We start from the raw sequence: 15,598 nt of genomic DNA, 5'->3' as shown, positions 1-15,598 counted from the left end.
AAAATCCTCATCTCACAACAGAACAGTTACCTGCATCTTCCAATCATGCCTCACTCAACTGAAGGGCTTCTAGTGACAATGAGGGACCAGGCTATGCCTTAAGCTAACAAGACCACATGTTAACAACAAACTTCCTGAGCAATTAGGACAGGAGTGGTCAGTGACCAATTTCTCTATGCTAAAACACTTGGTATGACATGAACTGCCCAGCCCCAGTGCCACTTATTCCTAGCTCTGATGCATCAACACACTAAATAGCAACAGAAGCACTTTAGGACTCAAGCAGTCCAGGAATATTATCCCTCTGGGCACTACTGAGGGTGGAAAGCTCAGCAAAATCTGCATGATGTGGAAAGCTGTCACCAAGCAGAGAAATTAAGGTTCAGATCATGCTAATATTCTACTCTGCAAAAATTGTGTCACGCTCAGGTATCTGCAAAGAGGCTGAGATGAAGTATTACAGCAGATTTCTTTTTATTCTTCTGAGAAGGGGAGTTTAGCCCAGCAACAGACCTAAGTTTTCTTCCTATGCCTATAAAGTGACTTGTAGGTGGTACTGTAATTAAATAGGTCCATCCCTTAAAATAGCAAAGCACATCTTTACAGCTGAGGTGAGAGCTAAGACTCTGTAGTGAGATGCTTCCATCAAGTCGCTAGTTTTCAGGAGCACAGGGTAGAAAATTCCCAGCAAAGCAGCCTGGATGCAAAGAATTAAAGCAGACAATCAAAGTCTGAGTTCCAGCATGCCTACCTCAGCTTGCTCCCTCACAAATCCACATTTCTGTTTTCATCAGTGGAAAGATTGTTCTTGTTCTAGTGTTTCAAGGTGTTCAACAAAAAGAGCACTTACTGCAAACAAAGCACAGCCTTAAGAACTCTACACTGCAGTTCACAGCTACCTATTTTAAGAAATGAAAGGGACAAAACCACCTGCAGATACAGTCACACAAAGCTCCATCTATAACCATGATCTGTGTTGTAAGCTGTTTATAAAATGACAGAAAAACTTGGTGGTGACAGAGATAACTGATGTTTCCTACAAGCTGAGCAGATGCCTGACTCCAGCAAACCACCACCATAACACAGCTGAGCAGAGGCTGGTACCCAGGCTTGGGGAAGGGTATATGTATTTCTAGAGCAGAAGAGAACTGGAAAAGGAGACTCAGTCATTAATCAGCCAGCTAAGCACACTCTCCCTTTAAACACTTGGAAGGAGAACTGCTGGCAGAATGAGAGACATCTCAGGGCTCTGTGTGACTTTCAGATTCACATGTGGATTGATTTGTCCTGGGTTTGGAGCATTATTTGCCACTGAACTAGGAGAAGGCTGCAAAGTACAATGCACTACCTAAGTGAAAAGAGTGGTGCCTTACTTGCAGGAAGAGCAATAGTTTGATTTACAATATGCTGAAGAAATATAACCAGAGGGGAGTTGATAGCAGTGCCCAGATTCTCACAGTATTCCCACAGCACTGTTACTTCCAGCTTTCCATTGTGTTAAACATGCTCATGGGGCTCCAGGGCAGCTCAGTTTGCTCTTAAAAAAAGGTATTGCAGATGTTCCTAAAGCCAAAGCACCCCAAGAAGAGTTAGCTAGCGACCTCATATCAGCTCCCTGACACTAATTCTCATTGCTATAATGATGCCTTGTCAGTCCCTGCAAGCAGCTGCCACTGTCTCAGAGACAGAAGCTTGTCCATGCCATCACAAGTAGGAGAAGCACTCATAAGAAGTTCTACAGCTTTCACATAGGACCCCAAACCAGCATTTTTTGAGTAGTCAGGAAGCCACAGAGCATTCCCTGTGTGTTTTTACATCCCACTCAAAAACAAATGCAGTCTGCCAAATTACAGCTGCTGAGGAAAATTCACTTGGGAAACCACGATAGGGTTTGTGCACAAATAAGCCTTCAGCAGGACAGTTCATTAGTGGGATTCTGCACACAGTGACACTTAGTGGCAAAGTTTCCAGCTATGAGACTAAGGCATATGGCAGGAGTCACTGGAAACAATGTTATTAGGTGACAGTCTGCACATTACTGCCTTCTCCAATTGTTGGGACTGTAACAGTAGATTTTCCATACTTATCCATCTTACTGTCAGAGGTCATCCTAACTAAGACCTGTTTTCACAGAAGAGAAAAGCTTAAACTAACATTGATACAACTGTGACACACCAGTTAACACTGATACTAGTGATGCTTGCTGGGTCACATCAGCTTATAGCATGTACTGTCAGACAATGCTCCATAACAATTTACCACTTCCTTCTCTGGGAGACCACAATACATTTTTCCTCTTAGAAATTCTTGCTGTGAAGTAGTTATTGGTGGAGAACATAAATCCACAGATTGGAAAATGTGAAAGAGGAACTCCTCCAAACAGGTGCTCAGGTGAAAGCAAACACAGGGCTCTGAATTAATCCTCCTGCAGGCCTACACCCCTGCCAGCTATGAGGCAGATGCTGCTGCTCAAACAGCATGTGCTGCCAGCAATACTCAGCTCCCCAGGAGCTTATCCGTGCCTTAACTGAGCCATGGGGGAATCCTGGGCCCTCTGACTGAGGCAGTGGAATTGATTTATAGCCTCTGGCATTTGGCTGATGAACCACCTTCCCCAGCTTCCATCCCTCCAGACATCCATTCCCCCAGCTTGCTGCCTTTTGAGTGGCACATCTTGGTTCCCTGAGCAACCCCACTGCCTGTCCCAGATCTCCCATGAAGACAGAAGAGTGACACACATCAGGTGCCATCCTCTCCACTGTTAAAAGGTTTGTCTTTGAGGTCCCTACTGTGGACAATAAATTTCTATGTACTGCCTTAACATCCAAATGTCAAGTGTCAGAGAGCCAAAAAAACTAATCTTACAGCTGAGTGGAGCTCTGTTCAGATGTGGCACATTTTGGCTCAGCAGCATTTACTCTCCTGCTCTGGGAGGGGTGGAGACCACAAAGCTCCATTTGTTTCCCACTCTGAAATCAGAGCCATGACCCAATTTGTCCGTTTTGGGAAACAGCTGCAGCTCCAGCTAGAGGATCCAGAAAAGGAAGGCAGAAAAACATCATCTGTAACAGCAGGATACTACCAGAGAGAAGGAAGAGTAGCAGTCTCTAAAGGCAGGAGTTTTACCCTAAAGAAGCTCCAGAACGAGCAGGGCTGGCAGTCACTGCAGTCAGTCCCTTTTGTCAGAGGAAAATGTGACTCCAGGAGTGGTTGCTCACAGGCACAGTGCTGTCTGTAGCTGGCACAGCAGGCTGTAGTCTGCTTTCAGGACTCCCAAGCAGAGGGATGAGCGAGTGTAAGGAAGCTCAGGGTGGAGCTCAGGACTAGAGCAACAAATCATAGTGCTATAAATCCAGCTTTACAGGGGACAACCAAATAAGTTTGCACAGTATCTGTAGGCATTATGGCAAAAGCCAACACCTATTGTTCCTGTTTCACAAGGGATTAAAGAACCTTCTCAGTCTGAAGTTTTACAAAATGCAAATTGAATTGTGCATTCACACAAGCCAGACACTGACAGCCTCTGCTTTAATCACAGATGTGCAGAGTTGTAATTTAATCTTTATGAATGCAGACTGTTTTGATCACTCTGTTGCAATCCTCTGTGGAGCTTTCCCTGCCCTATACAGGCACTTAACAGTGACAGGAATCCATACACTGCTCTGCACTTCCTCAGCAGCCTTCCCTGGCAGATCCCACAGCACTTCAAATGCTGCCTGGCTCCCCAAGGGCTCCCTACTGGCTTCCCTCTCTCAGGAGGACACAGGGCTCAAGGTTTGCTCAAAGCAGCACAGTGACAGCAGGAAGGAGTTCGGACCCCAGCCTGCAGCCCCTTGCTCCAGCAATCCACAGCCCCTTTTCCAGGCTTAGAAGCAATAAAAAGCAAGTATGAGCAAAAGAAGCATGCATAAAGCAAATGTAAGTGTTTTGTGAAACAAACTCACTGTTAAAGAGGACAAGCACAGGAACTAGAGCAACATTAACCTGTCCCCACAATATGGACTGGGAGCTCATTACAAAGTTGAACCTGTGGATTGTGCTCAGCACACTCCCAGCAGTGAATCAGGTTGGGCTCGTAACTCACACCACTGAGTGTAGCTTCTGTAGCTCCAGCACAGAAACTCATCCAGCTAGATAAGCTGCATTCAGTGGCAGCCAGCAGAGAGAAGCATCTCCCCAAGGCAGCTCCTCCCCAGCATTCAGTGGTCACCTGTACCACTGCAGTCTTCAGGCCCTTATCAGTCCCTGCTGCAGTGGCAAAGCCAGGAGAGGATGTGAAAACAGCCATAAGAACTGAAGGCAAACCTTGCTTTGAAGTTTAATGGACTTATTTTGTTACTAGTTTGTACCTCAAGGCAGTCCCTTATCTGCCCAAGAGGGCAGCTCACAAAAGTGGTGGAAGCAAGACATGCCTTAGTGTCTGCAGTGCACAAAGGGTGGAAAGGCTCCTCTGCTCCAGGAGCAGCCAAGGCTTTTTGGGGTCACACTGCCTCTGAGGCCCAGAGCAGCTAACAGACCAAACAGAAAGAGGCAGGATGCTGGGGCACCTTTGTGTTGAGCCTGAAGGAAGGGAATGGAAGGCTTTCTCCCATTTCTTACTGGAAAAGGGGTGCATCTCTCCAGTAGCAGCTGTTTTAAAAATCCAAGTCCTTCTTTTGTCTCTCTAATGGCCTAGCACACTTGTCCCCCCTCCTCCACTGACGCACGGTTTACTGCATCCTGCATGTTAATAAAAGGCACTGCACAGCACAAAGTCACTGCTCCAAAGCTCACCTCCAGCTCCAAATCTCCTTGCTGCAAAGCTGATCAGACCTTGGAGCCTGTTCAGACCCATTCAGTCTGGCACACTGCATAAAGCAGTCTGAGATGTTAGCAAATAGCAGGGACATGGCTCTGATAAAACAAAAAACAACAAAAGCAATGACAACAAAAAAAGAGGACAATAGCTAAACCAGAGAAAACACCCATCAGCTAAGCAAACCAGCAATTTGCCAATTCCAGAAGACTTTTTATATAGATTCTTTCCAATCTCACCTGGTGCAGCTCTGCTCTATTTAAATGATAAAATCTGTTTCAAGTCATTAGTCATGAGTAGGTGTCTGTAATGAGACCATGAAAACCAACATCCCTGCCTCATTTGCAAAGACATGATGACTTTAAATTAAGGTCTTGCCTTCGTGATCCTCCTTAGCTGGAGTTTCACGTTCCCACTACTGTGTGCAACACAACACTAGCAGGCTGGAGACCTTCTGCCCCAAAGCTCACTGCATTTCAGAAGTGAAGCACCGTTATGCCAAGGCCATTATAAAGTATTTCTCAAGTCCTCACAACACTTTATATTAATGTAAGAGATTAGGGGGATTTAGTGTGGTAGCACCTAGCACTGACAGTACCTGGCATTTAAAAAATATCAAATGCAGACATTGACAAGAGGCTTTTAACACCACTGCCAGCAGTGCTAAAAAAAGACAAAGCATTTGGTATCTGCCAGTGGTTTTGCTACTAGTTATGGAAACCAGAACAAACTGAATAAACCCTGACATCAATGGCTCGGAATTAAAACACTTTAGGGCACCTAAAACCAACTGCACCCTTTTGTGTCTTTCCATGCACGTCCCTTGTGGAACTTCCTTGAGTAGGTTAGTGCCTCAGAGCCTCACCAGGTAACAGAAGGTCATTTGGATTGGGGTGGCAAGAAGGAGCATTCAGCAATTGAGGCATGACCTCAGTGGCCTGACCAAACTGGATTGCAGCTACTGGTAGTGCTGGGTTAGTGGTTGGACTAGATGATCTTAAAGGTCTTCCAACCTGAAACAATTCCATGATTCTACCTGAGTTGCAAAGGTACCACAGTGTGAAACAACCCAAGTATTACATTCATTTGTCACAATTTCAAAAGTGATAGAGTTGTCCTGTTTTTCCATCACAATCTGTTCTGGCTCCCAGCACTTTTCATCTGCAATTACCAGACATAAAACAGGTGCTCACAGCAGTCTCTCACATTAAACTTTACCTCCATTTTTGAGATGACATAATGTCCCCACTGTGGCTGGGAAAAAAGAGGGGCTTCTACTTAAAAAAAGCACAGAGATGTTCCTGACTAACAAGCATTATCAGTCCTGTGTGTCTCATATCTCAATTTTAAGACCCTTAGAGAGGAAATCATGGAGAGAAAAAATGCCAAAGAGAAAACAAGACCTTAGTGAGCAATTTTCTAACTGGAAGAAGACTTGATTGGCATGCAAAGCACCACAATACATTCCTACTCAGAGAAGATTCAACCCAAACTAATGGTTTCCTCTCACTTTAGCCTTTCTTGAAAGCTGTGCTACATTGCTGTGAGGCAGAGAGCTGCCTTCTTACAAACAGCTGCTCTTCACATCCAGAAAAGGGCAGATGGGAGACCCCACCTAGACCATGCTGTGTTTTCATCCTTTCTGTTTGTCTGCATTTGCTCTTCTGGAGCAACTCTTGTTCTGCTGTTTCCTCACTGCCTTGACCCTGTTCTCTACAACTGCTTACGCTAGAAAATATTTTGGGAGCTTCTCAGATCAGATATGGCACTGAGAAGGTCTACTTCCTCCAACATATTAAGTACAAGGCAGTCCAATCATCTGGAAAGTACAGATAAGCCTATGAATTAGTTTCATAAAAAGGCTACTTTGCCCTTTGGCTCAAGAATGTACAAAAACCTCTTTGAAGCCATGGGAATAATCACCTGCATGGAAGAGCTAACATTGGCACTTAATGGCCAAGCCCATCTTTTTGACTGTGCAGCATATTTCAGTCCCTTAAAGGATGTGCAGGGAGGAACCAAATGTGTTGAGAGAATACCACAAAACATCAAATTAACACTGAAGTCAGATTTAACAAATTAGCAAGTGAGGAAAGATGCCAATAACTAGCTAAGACATTCCCTGCTTCACGGTGAGGAACTACAGCAAGGTCAAAACAGCTAATGACTAGGAAGGATTCTGAGCTTGCCTTGGCAAGGAAATGCTTTGCAGAAGGCACTGAGGATCCCATAGTGTTTATAGACTGAAGGGGCTCATCTTTTGCTTGCCCCTGGGAATTTCCCACTCTTCGCTGGAGAGAATATGGGATGGAAAAGGTCCTTTTCCACTATTTCTGATCAGGATATTGGCTAAACCCCTTAACACTGGATAAACCCCACAACAGTCAGCAAAGCAGTTCCAGGTTGCTGGTCTAGGCAAGTATATTTGTAAGACTTATATTTGCCTAGACCAGCAAATATACTTGCCTAGACCAGCAACCTGTGTGTTCAGACTATGGTTCCTGGAAATCTCTAGGGCTGACAACATACAGTGGCATTAATAGCCTATCCACATCCAACATTCTCAAGGGCCTACAAATCCCCCCAGCATGTAATATTGTTAAAATTAATGCTTGTAAATAAAAAGGAGAAAGCCCTGAAATGACAGACTTAGAATAGTAATAAATGGACATTAGTAATTAACAAGGTAATAAAGGCTTCAGTAGGATTAGGAAAAGAAAAAGAGCAAAATCTTTCAGCTGATTACTTAGCTACATTTAAGGATATTAAAATATAAAAATAAATAATCTAACACATGAACGGGGCATCAGAACTTAGCTTCAGGTGAATTTGAAACAAAGCAGAGCAGCTGGAAATTCCCCTTCGGACAAAGCTATGTCAAAGACATACCTGCCTGATCAGCAGGAGATTACCACACAGGAGTGTAAGCAGCCATACAAGAATCTAGAGAAAGACTGGTGTCTGAGAAGGAAATCTTAATTAAAAGGAATGTTTGACTCTTAAAATTCTAAAAACATATGTTTCCAGTACAGAAATACCAGTCTTCCGAAACTACTGGAATAACTCAAAGGAGAAAATGACCAGTCCCAAATGCAGTATCTGTGTGTGGACACACAATCTAAATGTCAGCATTAAATATTTCAATGCGGTACATTTCAAAAGACAGGGCTATAAAGGATGGTGGATTCTGTGTAGAAAATATTTAAGGAGAGCAGAGAAATGGGTAATTAAGTGAACACACAAGTTAAAACAAAGGTACAGCTGGAAAGAAGAACTAAAAAGGAAAGAGCCTGCAGCAGCCAGAAGGCAAGCTTGATCCCTCCCCTTCCCACACACATGCTGAACAGCTCACACAATGAAAACAGCAAATTCTGTTAGCCCACAAAAGCCAGACCCTGGGCTTCATCTGGGCCAGCTACCAGTATGTCTCATGTGCTTACAGCTACTGACAGAGGGGAAACCACAGTCCAAACACACAGACCTGAGCTCACTGCACAACTGAAAGTGGAAGTCTCCATCCCTCTCCTCCTTGTGCAGTAAATTGCAGAGTCTGAATAAACACCCTGGGACCACACACTCTCTCACCACAGTGACATCTCCCTTATTTCTCTGCAGTTCATCTGGGGCTATTATTGCTTTATTTTGTTTTATATTCTCCCTATGTTGAGAGAAAGCATGAAGGGAGAAAAGAAAAAAGAGAAATCTGTCTGCCTTTCAACTTCCTAATCATCTTCCTCAAAATGCTTCATGCATCAGCACTGATTTCATTATCTGCCTGCTGCTAGGGATTTTATTTAAAGAATAACACACAAGGAAGAAAGGATTTAACCTGACCTCCCTGAACTGCTGGGGGATGAATACTACACAGAGCTGACAGTGAAAAGCTCATTTCCTTTCTCAGACTAACTCAAAGACTATGCAAAATTCCCCTCTATCCAAGCCTCCAGTTTTAAATTGGGCTATCAAAGGCTTTTCTTTTTTAGAGGCCTGGGTTGATGTAATCAGTGTATCATCAATGAATGAGGATTGATAACACAAACCATCACAAAGCATAGCTATGGATACAGTGACTCTCAGAGGCAGAATAATAAGGAAAACTGAGTAAATTAAAAGCAATGTTCTTCTATCCAACTATACCAAGAGAATAAAAACCAGTAGGGGCCACCTTTTTTTCCCCCACTGCATCAGTAAAAGCATTCATCCTAAGTCTTTGGGGTGTTACATATTACAGATCAAGTAGGTTAATAAAGGAAAAGGTTAGTGGGAAACATGGAAGGGTATAATCAAGAAATAGTAAAAATATAATGGACAGAAAGAAATGAATTGCAGAGCAGGGTACAGTCAGGACCTTTCATCACGCACAAGTATGGGATCCCATCCAGTGGAAGGGGCAACCCAAGGTGACTAAAATGAAGTCTGTCCTGGACTGCATAAACAATTTCTTCTCCAGAAGGTCCAGAGCTGTTGATGCAGCTGTATCTGGGATGATTCCCCAAGCTCTCATTGGCAGCTCTGCATTTTGTCCACCACATGCTCCTGCAGAGCCATTTATCTCTCTAAGAGTGATTAATGTATAATTCTGATATTTTATTTTGGGAAATAGGCCATCTCTTCCATTCTTGAGACCACTCACAGTAGCCTATTTTCAAAAAGCCACGTTTACAAATTTATGCAATAGAAGCAGAACATGAAGATAGCAAACCAGGCCAAATTAAGGAAGGGAAACCTAACACAATCACCCTCTTTATTAAAAAACTCTGCTTTTTAAAATCTAACTCAACTGAATTCAATTACCCTAGAAAATTTTTACCAGTGGCTGTCAGAGCTCTAGGTCCCCAACATCACCAAAAGAAAAACATCAAACTACACTCAATAGCTCTCTGACAACTAAGTTTGCTGCCAAAAACTTCCTGCCCCATTCTAAATGCCAGCATCCTCACAGTGCCCAAATACACTTGCTGACAACGCTGAATATTTTTCTTGTTTGTACCCATCCTTCTACATCTGTGGAACCAAAATCTCTGTGTGTAGTGGTAAAATTGGCTAAAGCAATTCTTGCTTTTCTTTCTCTCACTCACATCTGAACAAGGAACATGAGACTCCCACGTGCATCTCCTAATGCTGCCACATCATCAGTCCCAGGGAGCACAAGGTACCCCTGAACACCCATATTCCAGAGGTCAACCTGAGAAAAGGCCATGGCATGCCTGGCTTACCTGATCCTCAGAGAGCTGTGATATGTGATTCACTGCAGCATAAGATTCTATCTTCGGGTTGAAGTGATTGATGATGGCTCTGAAACAAAGGAGGAAAATTTTCAGAGGTCTCAGGAACAGCTCAGAGATGCAGCAGAAATTTCCTACCAGTAGTATGGAAGTAGGTGCACATGGGGCCAGTCCTGCAAGAAATTCCTCCCTCACCACAAAGTGCTGAAGGCACACTCCCTGCTGAGGCCAGTGCAGATCCTGACACAAGCTTGCTGGAAGCTGCAAGCACAGGCACTGTCCTACACATGGGTGCATTTGTCCCAGCAGATACTGGCCTGTGCTTGCTGCTCTGGCAGGGGGAGTTGCTGGGAACAGGCTGCAAATTGCTCTGTGTTCCAGTGACAGCAAACCTGGCCATCACTGCCCCATCCTGCTCAGGGAACTGCAGTCCAACAGCATGGCCTGACATTTTGTGAAACTTTGTTGCTTGCTATGATGAAGCTGATGGTTTATTGCTTTGGATCTTCACTCTGTTTAAAATGTTGTAGCTGGCTGACTTGCAGTCATCCATCACTACAACTACAACATTTTAAATTCATACATAATGACTTCAGTCCTCATCCCCAGTTTAGATCATTAGAGATAACTTATGTCACCATCCCAAACACAGCAGCAAATGCTGGTCAATCCTGCCCTTCTGCCTCATTTCTCTCACTAGCTGCACCAATCTGCACCACTCCCCTTCTCTTCTAGGTGGATCTAGAACCAGATGTGAGAAATCTAAAATTGAAAGTAAAATAACAACTGGGGAAAAAAACCCCTACCAAACTGCAGCTGGAGCATTTCCTCAGCCTTCCTTCTGCTTGTCAGGTACTGCTGCAAAGATGAATGGCAAGACAGAAAAGACTCTAGGATAGAGTTTGCAACTGCTCCAGTTGGGATATTAGTCATGAGCCCCACTGCTGAGGTAAATATTCATCATGGGAACAGGCCATATCAGTGCTCGGCACAGATGAGTTCTGACTGTGCCTGGAGAACACTTGCTCAGGCAGATTACACTGCAGCAGCAGTCAGGGCTTCCACTCTCATACTCATCAGCGTGAAAATTCACTCCAGTTCTCTCTGTTGTACTCTAATGGGTTCCCTCCTCCCCAGCCCTCTGCCTGCACAAGGACTTTCAGCTGCTTTCTCCAGACCTCATCACAGCTAAAAGCTTGTGCCCCAGTCTAGGAATACATGATATTCAGTGATGCCAGTCAGAGCAAGTGGATAAAAACCTACCTAGAAGCATCCTTACTTCTTTAAATGCACAGATAAAAAGTGTAGAAGATGTGGAGAGACGAGTGGGGGGAAAAAAAAAACAAGACCCAAAAAAACCTCCAACCAAACAGAATCTGCAATTCACAGACTCAAATAATTGTTTCAGTTATAGGAGGACCTTTAAAGCTCATCTAGCACAACTCTCCTGAAATGAGCAGACATATCTTCAACAAGATCAGGTTGCTCAGAACTCCATCCAACCTGACTTTGAATGCCTCCAGGGATGGGTCATCAAACCAATTCCAATGCCTCACCACTCTCACTGCCTAAAACTTATTTATCATATATAATCTGTATCAACTCCCCTAGTTAAAACCATTATCCCTCATCCTGTTGCAACAAGCTCTGCTAAAAAGTTTTTCCTCAGCTTTCTCCTAAGTCCCCTTTAAGTACTGAAAGGCTGCAATAGCCTACCCACAGCCTTCTCTTCTCCAGTCCTCCCAGCATGTCTTCATGGAAGGGTTCATCCCTACAAACACTTTCACGGCCTCCCCTGCACTCACTCCATCCAGCATGCCCATGTCCTTCCTGTGCTGAGGACACCAGAGCTGGACACTGCACCCCAGGTGGGTCTCAGAGAGCAGAGCAGCAGGACAGAATCATCTCTCTCACCCTCCTGGCTGTGCCACAGCTCAGCAGCACACCAGCTGCCAGTCAGCACACAGGGCCAGGCTCTCCTGCCCCTATGGCATCCACACACACTTGGCACGGGGGCTTCTGCCTTCTCACCAACCCTGACACTCACATCCAGAAAACAAATCCAGCAGTGCCTCTACCAGGCTTTCCATAACCCCCTTCCCTCTGGAGGAGGACAAACACACAGGTGCCCAAACTCCTCCCATTTCAGTGTGACCAGAGTCACAATCACACTGTCCATTACCCAGCCTCTCCAACACTCTGGCTTTCAACTGCAAGCTTCATGCCTGGCTGGAGTCATATTTATACTCCTACAGGACACTGCAAGTTACTGAAAGAAAATGGAACACAGACTTACAACAACTTAGCTTCTAGCTTGACAGAAGGTTTGGCAGCTCAGAGGGGTTCAGCGCACTCACGTGGTTCCAACATTTACCAGGGAACAGATTTAGCATTCATTTGTACCCACTGCTGTGAAGCACTTCAACATGGGCTGCCTGCTCACAAGGCCCCACTTGGATCTGAGCTAGTGGAGCAGCACCTGCAATCACAGCTGGGATTCACCCAGTGAAAGCAAAACCAGCAACCAGCTGCCACTGCAGTGAGAATCAACAGACATTAAGGAAGGAAAAGAATTCAAGTCTCCTTCCTCATTTTCCACAAGGTGAATGAACAACTCCTCAGTGATCAGATGAACTTTAGCTGTTTAATTTGTTTTAACTATGCAGAATTCCTCCCCAACCTGACCATCTGCAGAGCTATTGTCCTGAACCCACAGGCAGCCTGGGGCAGAGAAGCGTGAAGAGCTTGGATTCAATCCTGGCTCTGTGCAGCCAGGTTCTTGCTGACCAACACACCCACCAGGGCCAGGCTTTGCACAAGGTCTGCTATGAGGAATTCCATTGCTATGAAGGCCAAAAAGCACCTTTCTGCATCAGCTACTCTCACACACCTCTGCTATTCTTCCATCTCTCAAAATATATCTTGTCCCTGCGGCATGTTTTTAGCAACTGGTCTCCTGGGATATTCACTGATTAACAGCTGGAATTCACTTGGCAAAGATGCCTCTTCAATTTGATCCTGGAGAAAATGGAAGACCAGAACTCTGAAACACAGTGTTATTGACAAAAGAACCAGTGGTTCTGCCACCATTAGTTCCCACACCAGCAGGTAACAGCTGATCCTTGGCAATGATTTATTTTTACACTGTGATTGCCTCAATTACTGCCATACCAGCCAGTAGCTTTGAGGAGGGGGAAGGGAGCGGTTAAAGCACTTAGAAAAGATTTGTGATTATGTGTTCTACTGAGATCTTCATATTGATCATGGGGGAAAAAAAGAAAACCCTTGTGTTTGGTATTCGTGAAGTGTGAACATCTTCAACACATTTGTAAAGCAAGAAAATGGTGAAGTGTCAACTGCAAGACAAAATGCTGCAGTTCCCACACAGCCTTCCACAGTATGTGCATTAACATGTTTCCACACTGCCAAGTCCCTCTGTGGGGTTGGCTGCCATGTGTCACACAAATTTCACAGCACCTGTGGGACACAATTCTCCAGGGACTGAGAGATGTCACTTCAGCAACACTGCTCCTCTGACAGATCCACAGGTCAGCAGTGAACTGACAAGAGGAGACTGTCACTGGACAAAGAAAAGATGCTGAATAAGCAGAAGGCTCAGGAATTAAAAAAATGGCTCCCAGTGTCTTGTCTTGAGGTTAATGCTTAGTGCTGCAAGGCAGATCACAAGCCATCTCTACATTCTTTATTTCTCAGTCTCCTGGGGAGAGATGCTGATCTCGCAGTAAATACACAAGGCATACCAGTGATCTCCCAAAACCACACATCTCACATCACTTCTTCATGCAGCTCTTCAAACTACCTACACATCATGATGCCAGAAACATGTAGAGACACAAATTGAATTAACCTGCATATTTCTCAGGATGAACAACCTAGGACACTTGAATTTATTTATGTTTGCATTTATTGCATTCATTTAATTCTTCATGAAGAAGAGAATGATTGCAGGAAAAATCACCCTGATTTAGAAACCTAAAGTGCAGATTAATAATTTATTTGTACCAGCTGTATTAATCATGTTATTAGACACTAAAAGCAGGTCCCACTGTAGCAGGTATTGTACCAATCCAGAGTGGTGGAAAGCCTCTGTCCCAGGGGCTAAGGATCTCAAATGCAAGAGAACAGGGAAAGCACAGAAAAGCTCATTGGCAACACAATATGTAACAGTGCTGCTCCTTACTGAGTGTCACAAAACAATTCAGTTTGAGATAAACCATGGACAGAAAAAACAGAAGGAATACTGAAGGAAGAAGCAGAGATAGGAAAAAGGAGATAGAAGGGCAGATAGGATCAAGATACAGAGAGGTGAAAAACTGCAGAACAGGGAGGATCAGAGAAACAGCAACTGATCCCAGGGCAGTCTGTCCTCTGCAAACTGGAAAGCTCCAACTGCTGGAAAGTTTCTCCTTTGGCTGTTCTTGAGGCTGCACAAATTGGCCAGTCCTGAAGTGACTGTTACTTGCCCTTTCTCCCTCAAAAACACATATTCTGGAAGATGAGAAGCAGAAGAATCTCCATGTGGGCACTACTGTTTTTTTGTTCCCCAAAGAGGGACACTGTGGCTCTCACCTAGAGCTATGGTGAGAGAAGGAATCCCCCAAGGCAAGCTGCATTCCTCTATCCTCACTGTGTTCACTGCAACAGGACTTGCTTCTGCACTGGCTGCAGTAGCTCTCCAGACAATAACATTTAAAAACTTAGGTTTATAGTCTTTAAAAACTGCCTACAGTTACTCCTCAATAAAGAGAAACAACCAGTGCTGCCCTGCAGAGAGGCCCAGAGTAAAAGAACTTCCGAAGACACAAATTCTGCTGACTGGAAATGGCTCCTATGAAAACTAATATGGCATGTATGAAAAGAAAATGTTTAATTAATTCCGGAGTTTAATTCACCACTAGTAGTTGTAACATCAGATGTGAGAAGTGAAACACACCAGCAACACACAGGCACTGGTCCCATAATAAACAGGATCTTCCAGCCCAGGTAACCCCCCATGGTGAGGAAGGCACCTCACCCTCCTTAACCTCACAACGAGCTGGTCTGGGTCCAATGTGCAGGGAAAGCAAAATCACTATGCCCAGGCAGGCAGCATTTCTTCAGCACGTTTTCTCTGACCTCCAGACTCTCCCCATCAAGTTATTGCAGATGAGCTGTCTAATACCCACTCTTGCCTGACAGCAGCTACATTGCCAGTGTCCCACAAGACAACACTGTCCTCTTATCCTGAGCAACAAAGTAAAGCACTGTGGAGGTGCTGAAAGTAGGCTAAGGGAAGAACAGAAAGGCTGCAAAGCTTATTATAGAGATGGGAATGCTGAGCCATCATTTGCTGCATGAACCTGGCCTTTGCACCTACTTCACAGGTCCAGCTTGCAAAGCCTGACAAAGTATTCTTGTGGATTCCCAAACATTTATTGTGCAATAAAAGCAGCACCACAAGTTCACTTCTTCCTACACTGTGCTAGAGTGGAACAGAAAAGCAGCAGCTCTTGGCTGGTATTTACCCCTTCACAGGAAGTCAAGGGTGACCTTATACTCACTGCAGACATTCATCTTC

At 44.5% G+C, this 15,598-nt stretch overlaps 1 protein-coding gene across 2 annotated transcripts in view; it reads right to left on the bottom strand.

The window, feature by feature from the left end:
* Window positions 1-15,598, bottom strand: part of ARMH3 (armadillo like helical domain containing 3) — a 123,760-nt gene that overhangs the window by 23,862 nt on the left and 84,300 nt on the right. For both annotated transcript variants that reach the window (XM_039708993.1, XM_039708994.1), the window contains exon 24: window positions 10,012-10,090. In XM_039708993.1, the coding sequence (XP_039564927.1) occupies window positions 10,012-10,090 (79 nt within the window). The remainder of the gene's footprint in view (window positions 1-10,011; window positions 10,091-15,598) is intronic.

This window comes from Passer montanus, unplaced genomic scaffold (genome assembly GCF_014805655.1).
Source record: "Passer montanus isolate IOZ18808 unplaced genomic scaffold, ASM1480565v1 scaffold21, whole genome shotgun sequence".
NCBI lineage: Eukaryota > Metazoa > Chordata > Aves > Passeriformes > Passeridae > Passer > Passer montanus.
The sequence above is the reverse complement of the archived record's forward strand: the minus strand, read 5'-3'. Positions and strand labels throughout refer to the sequence as shown.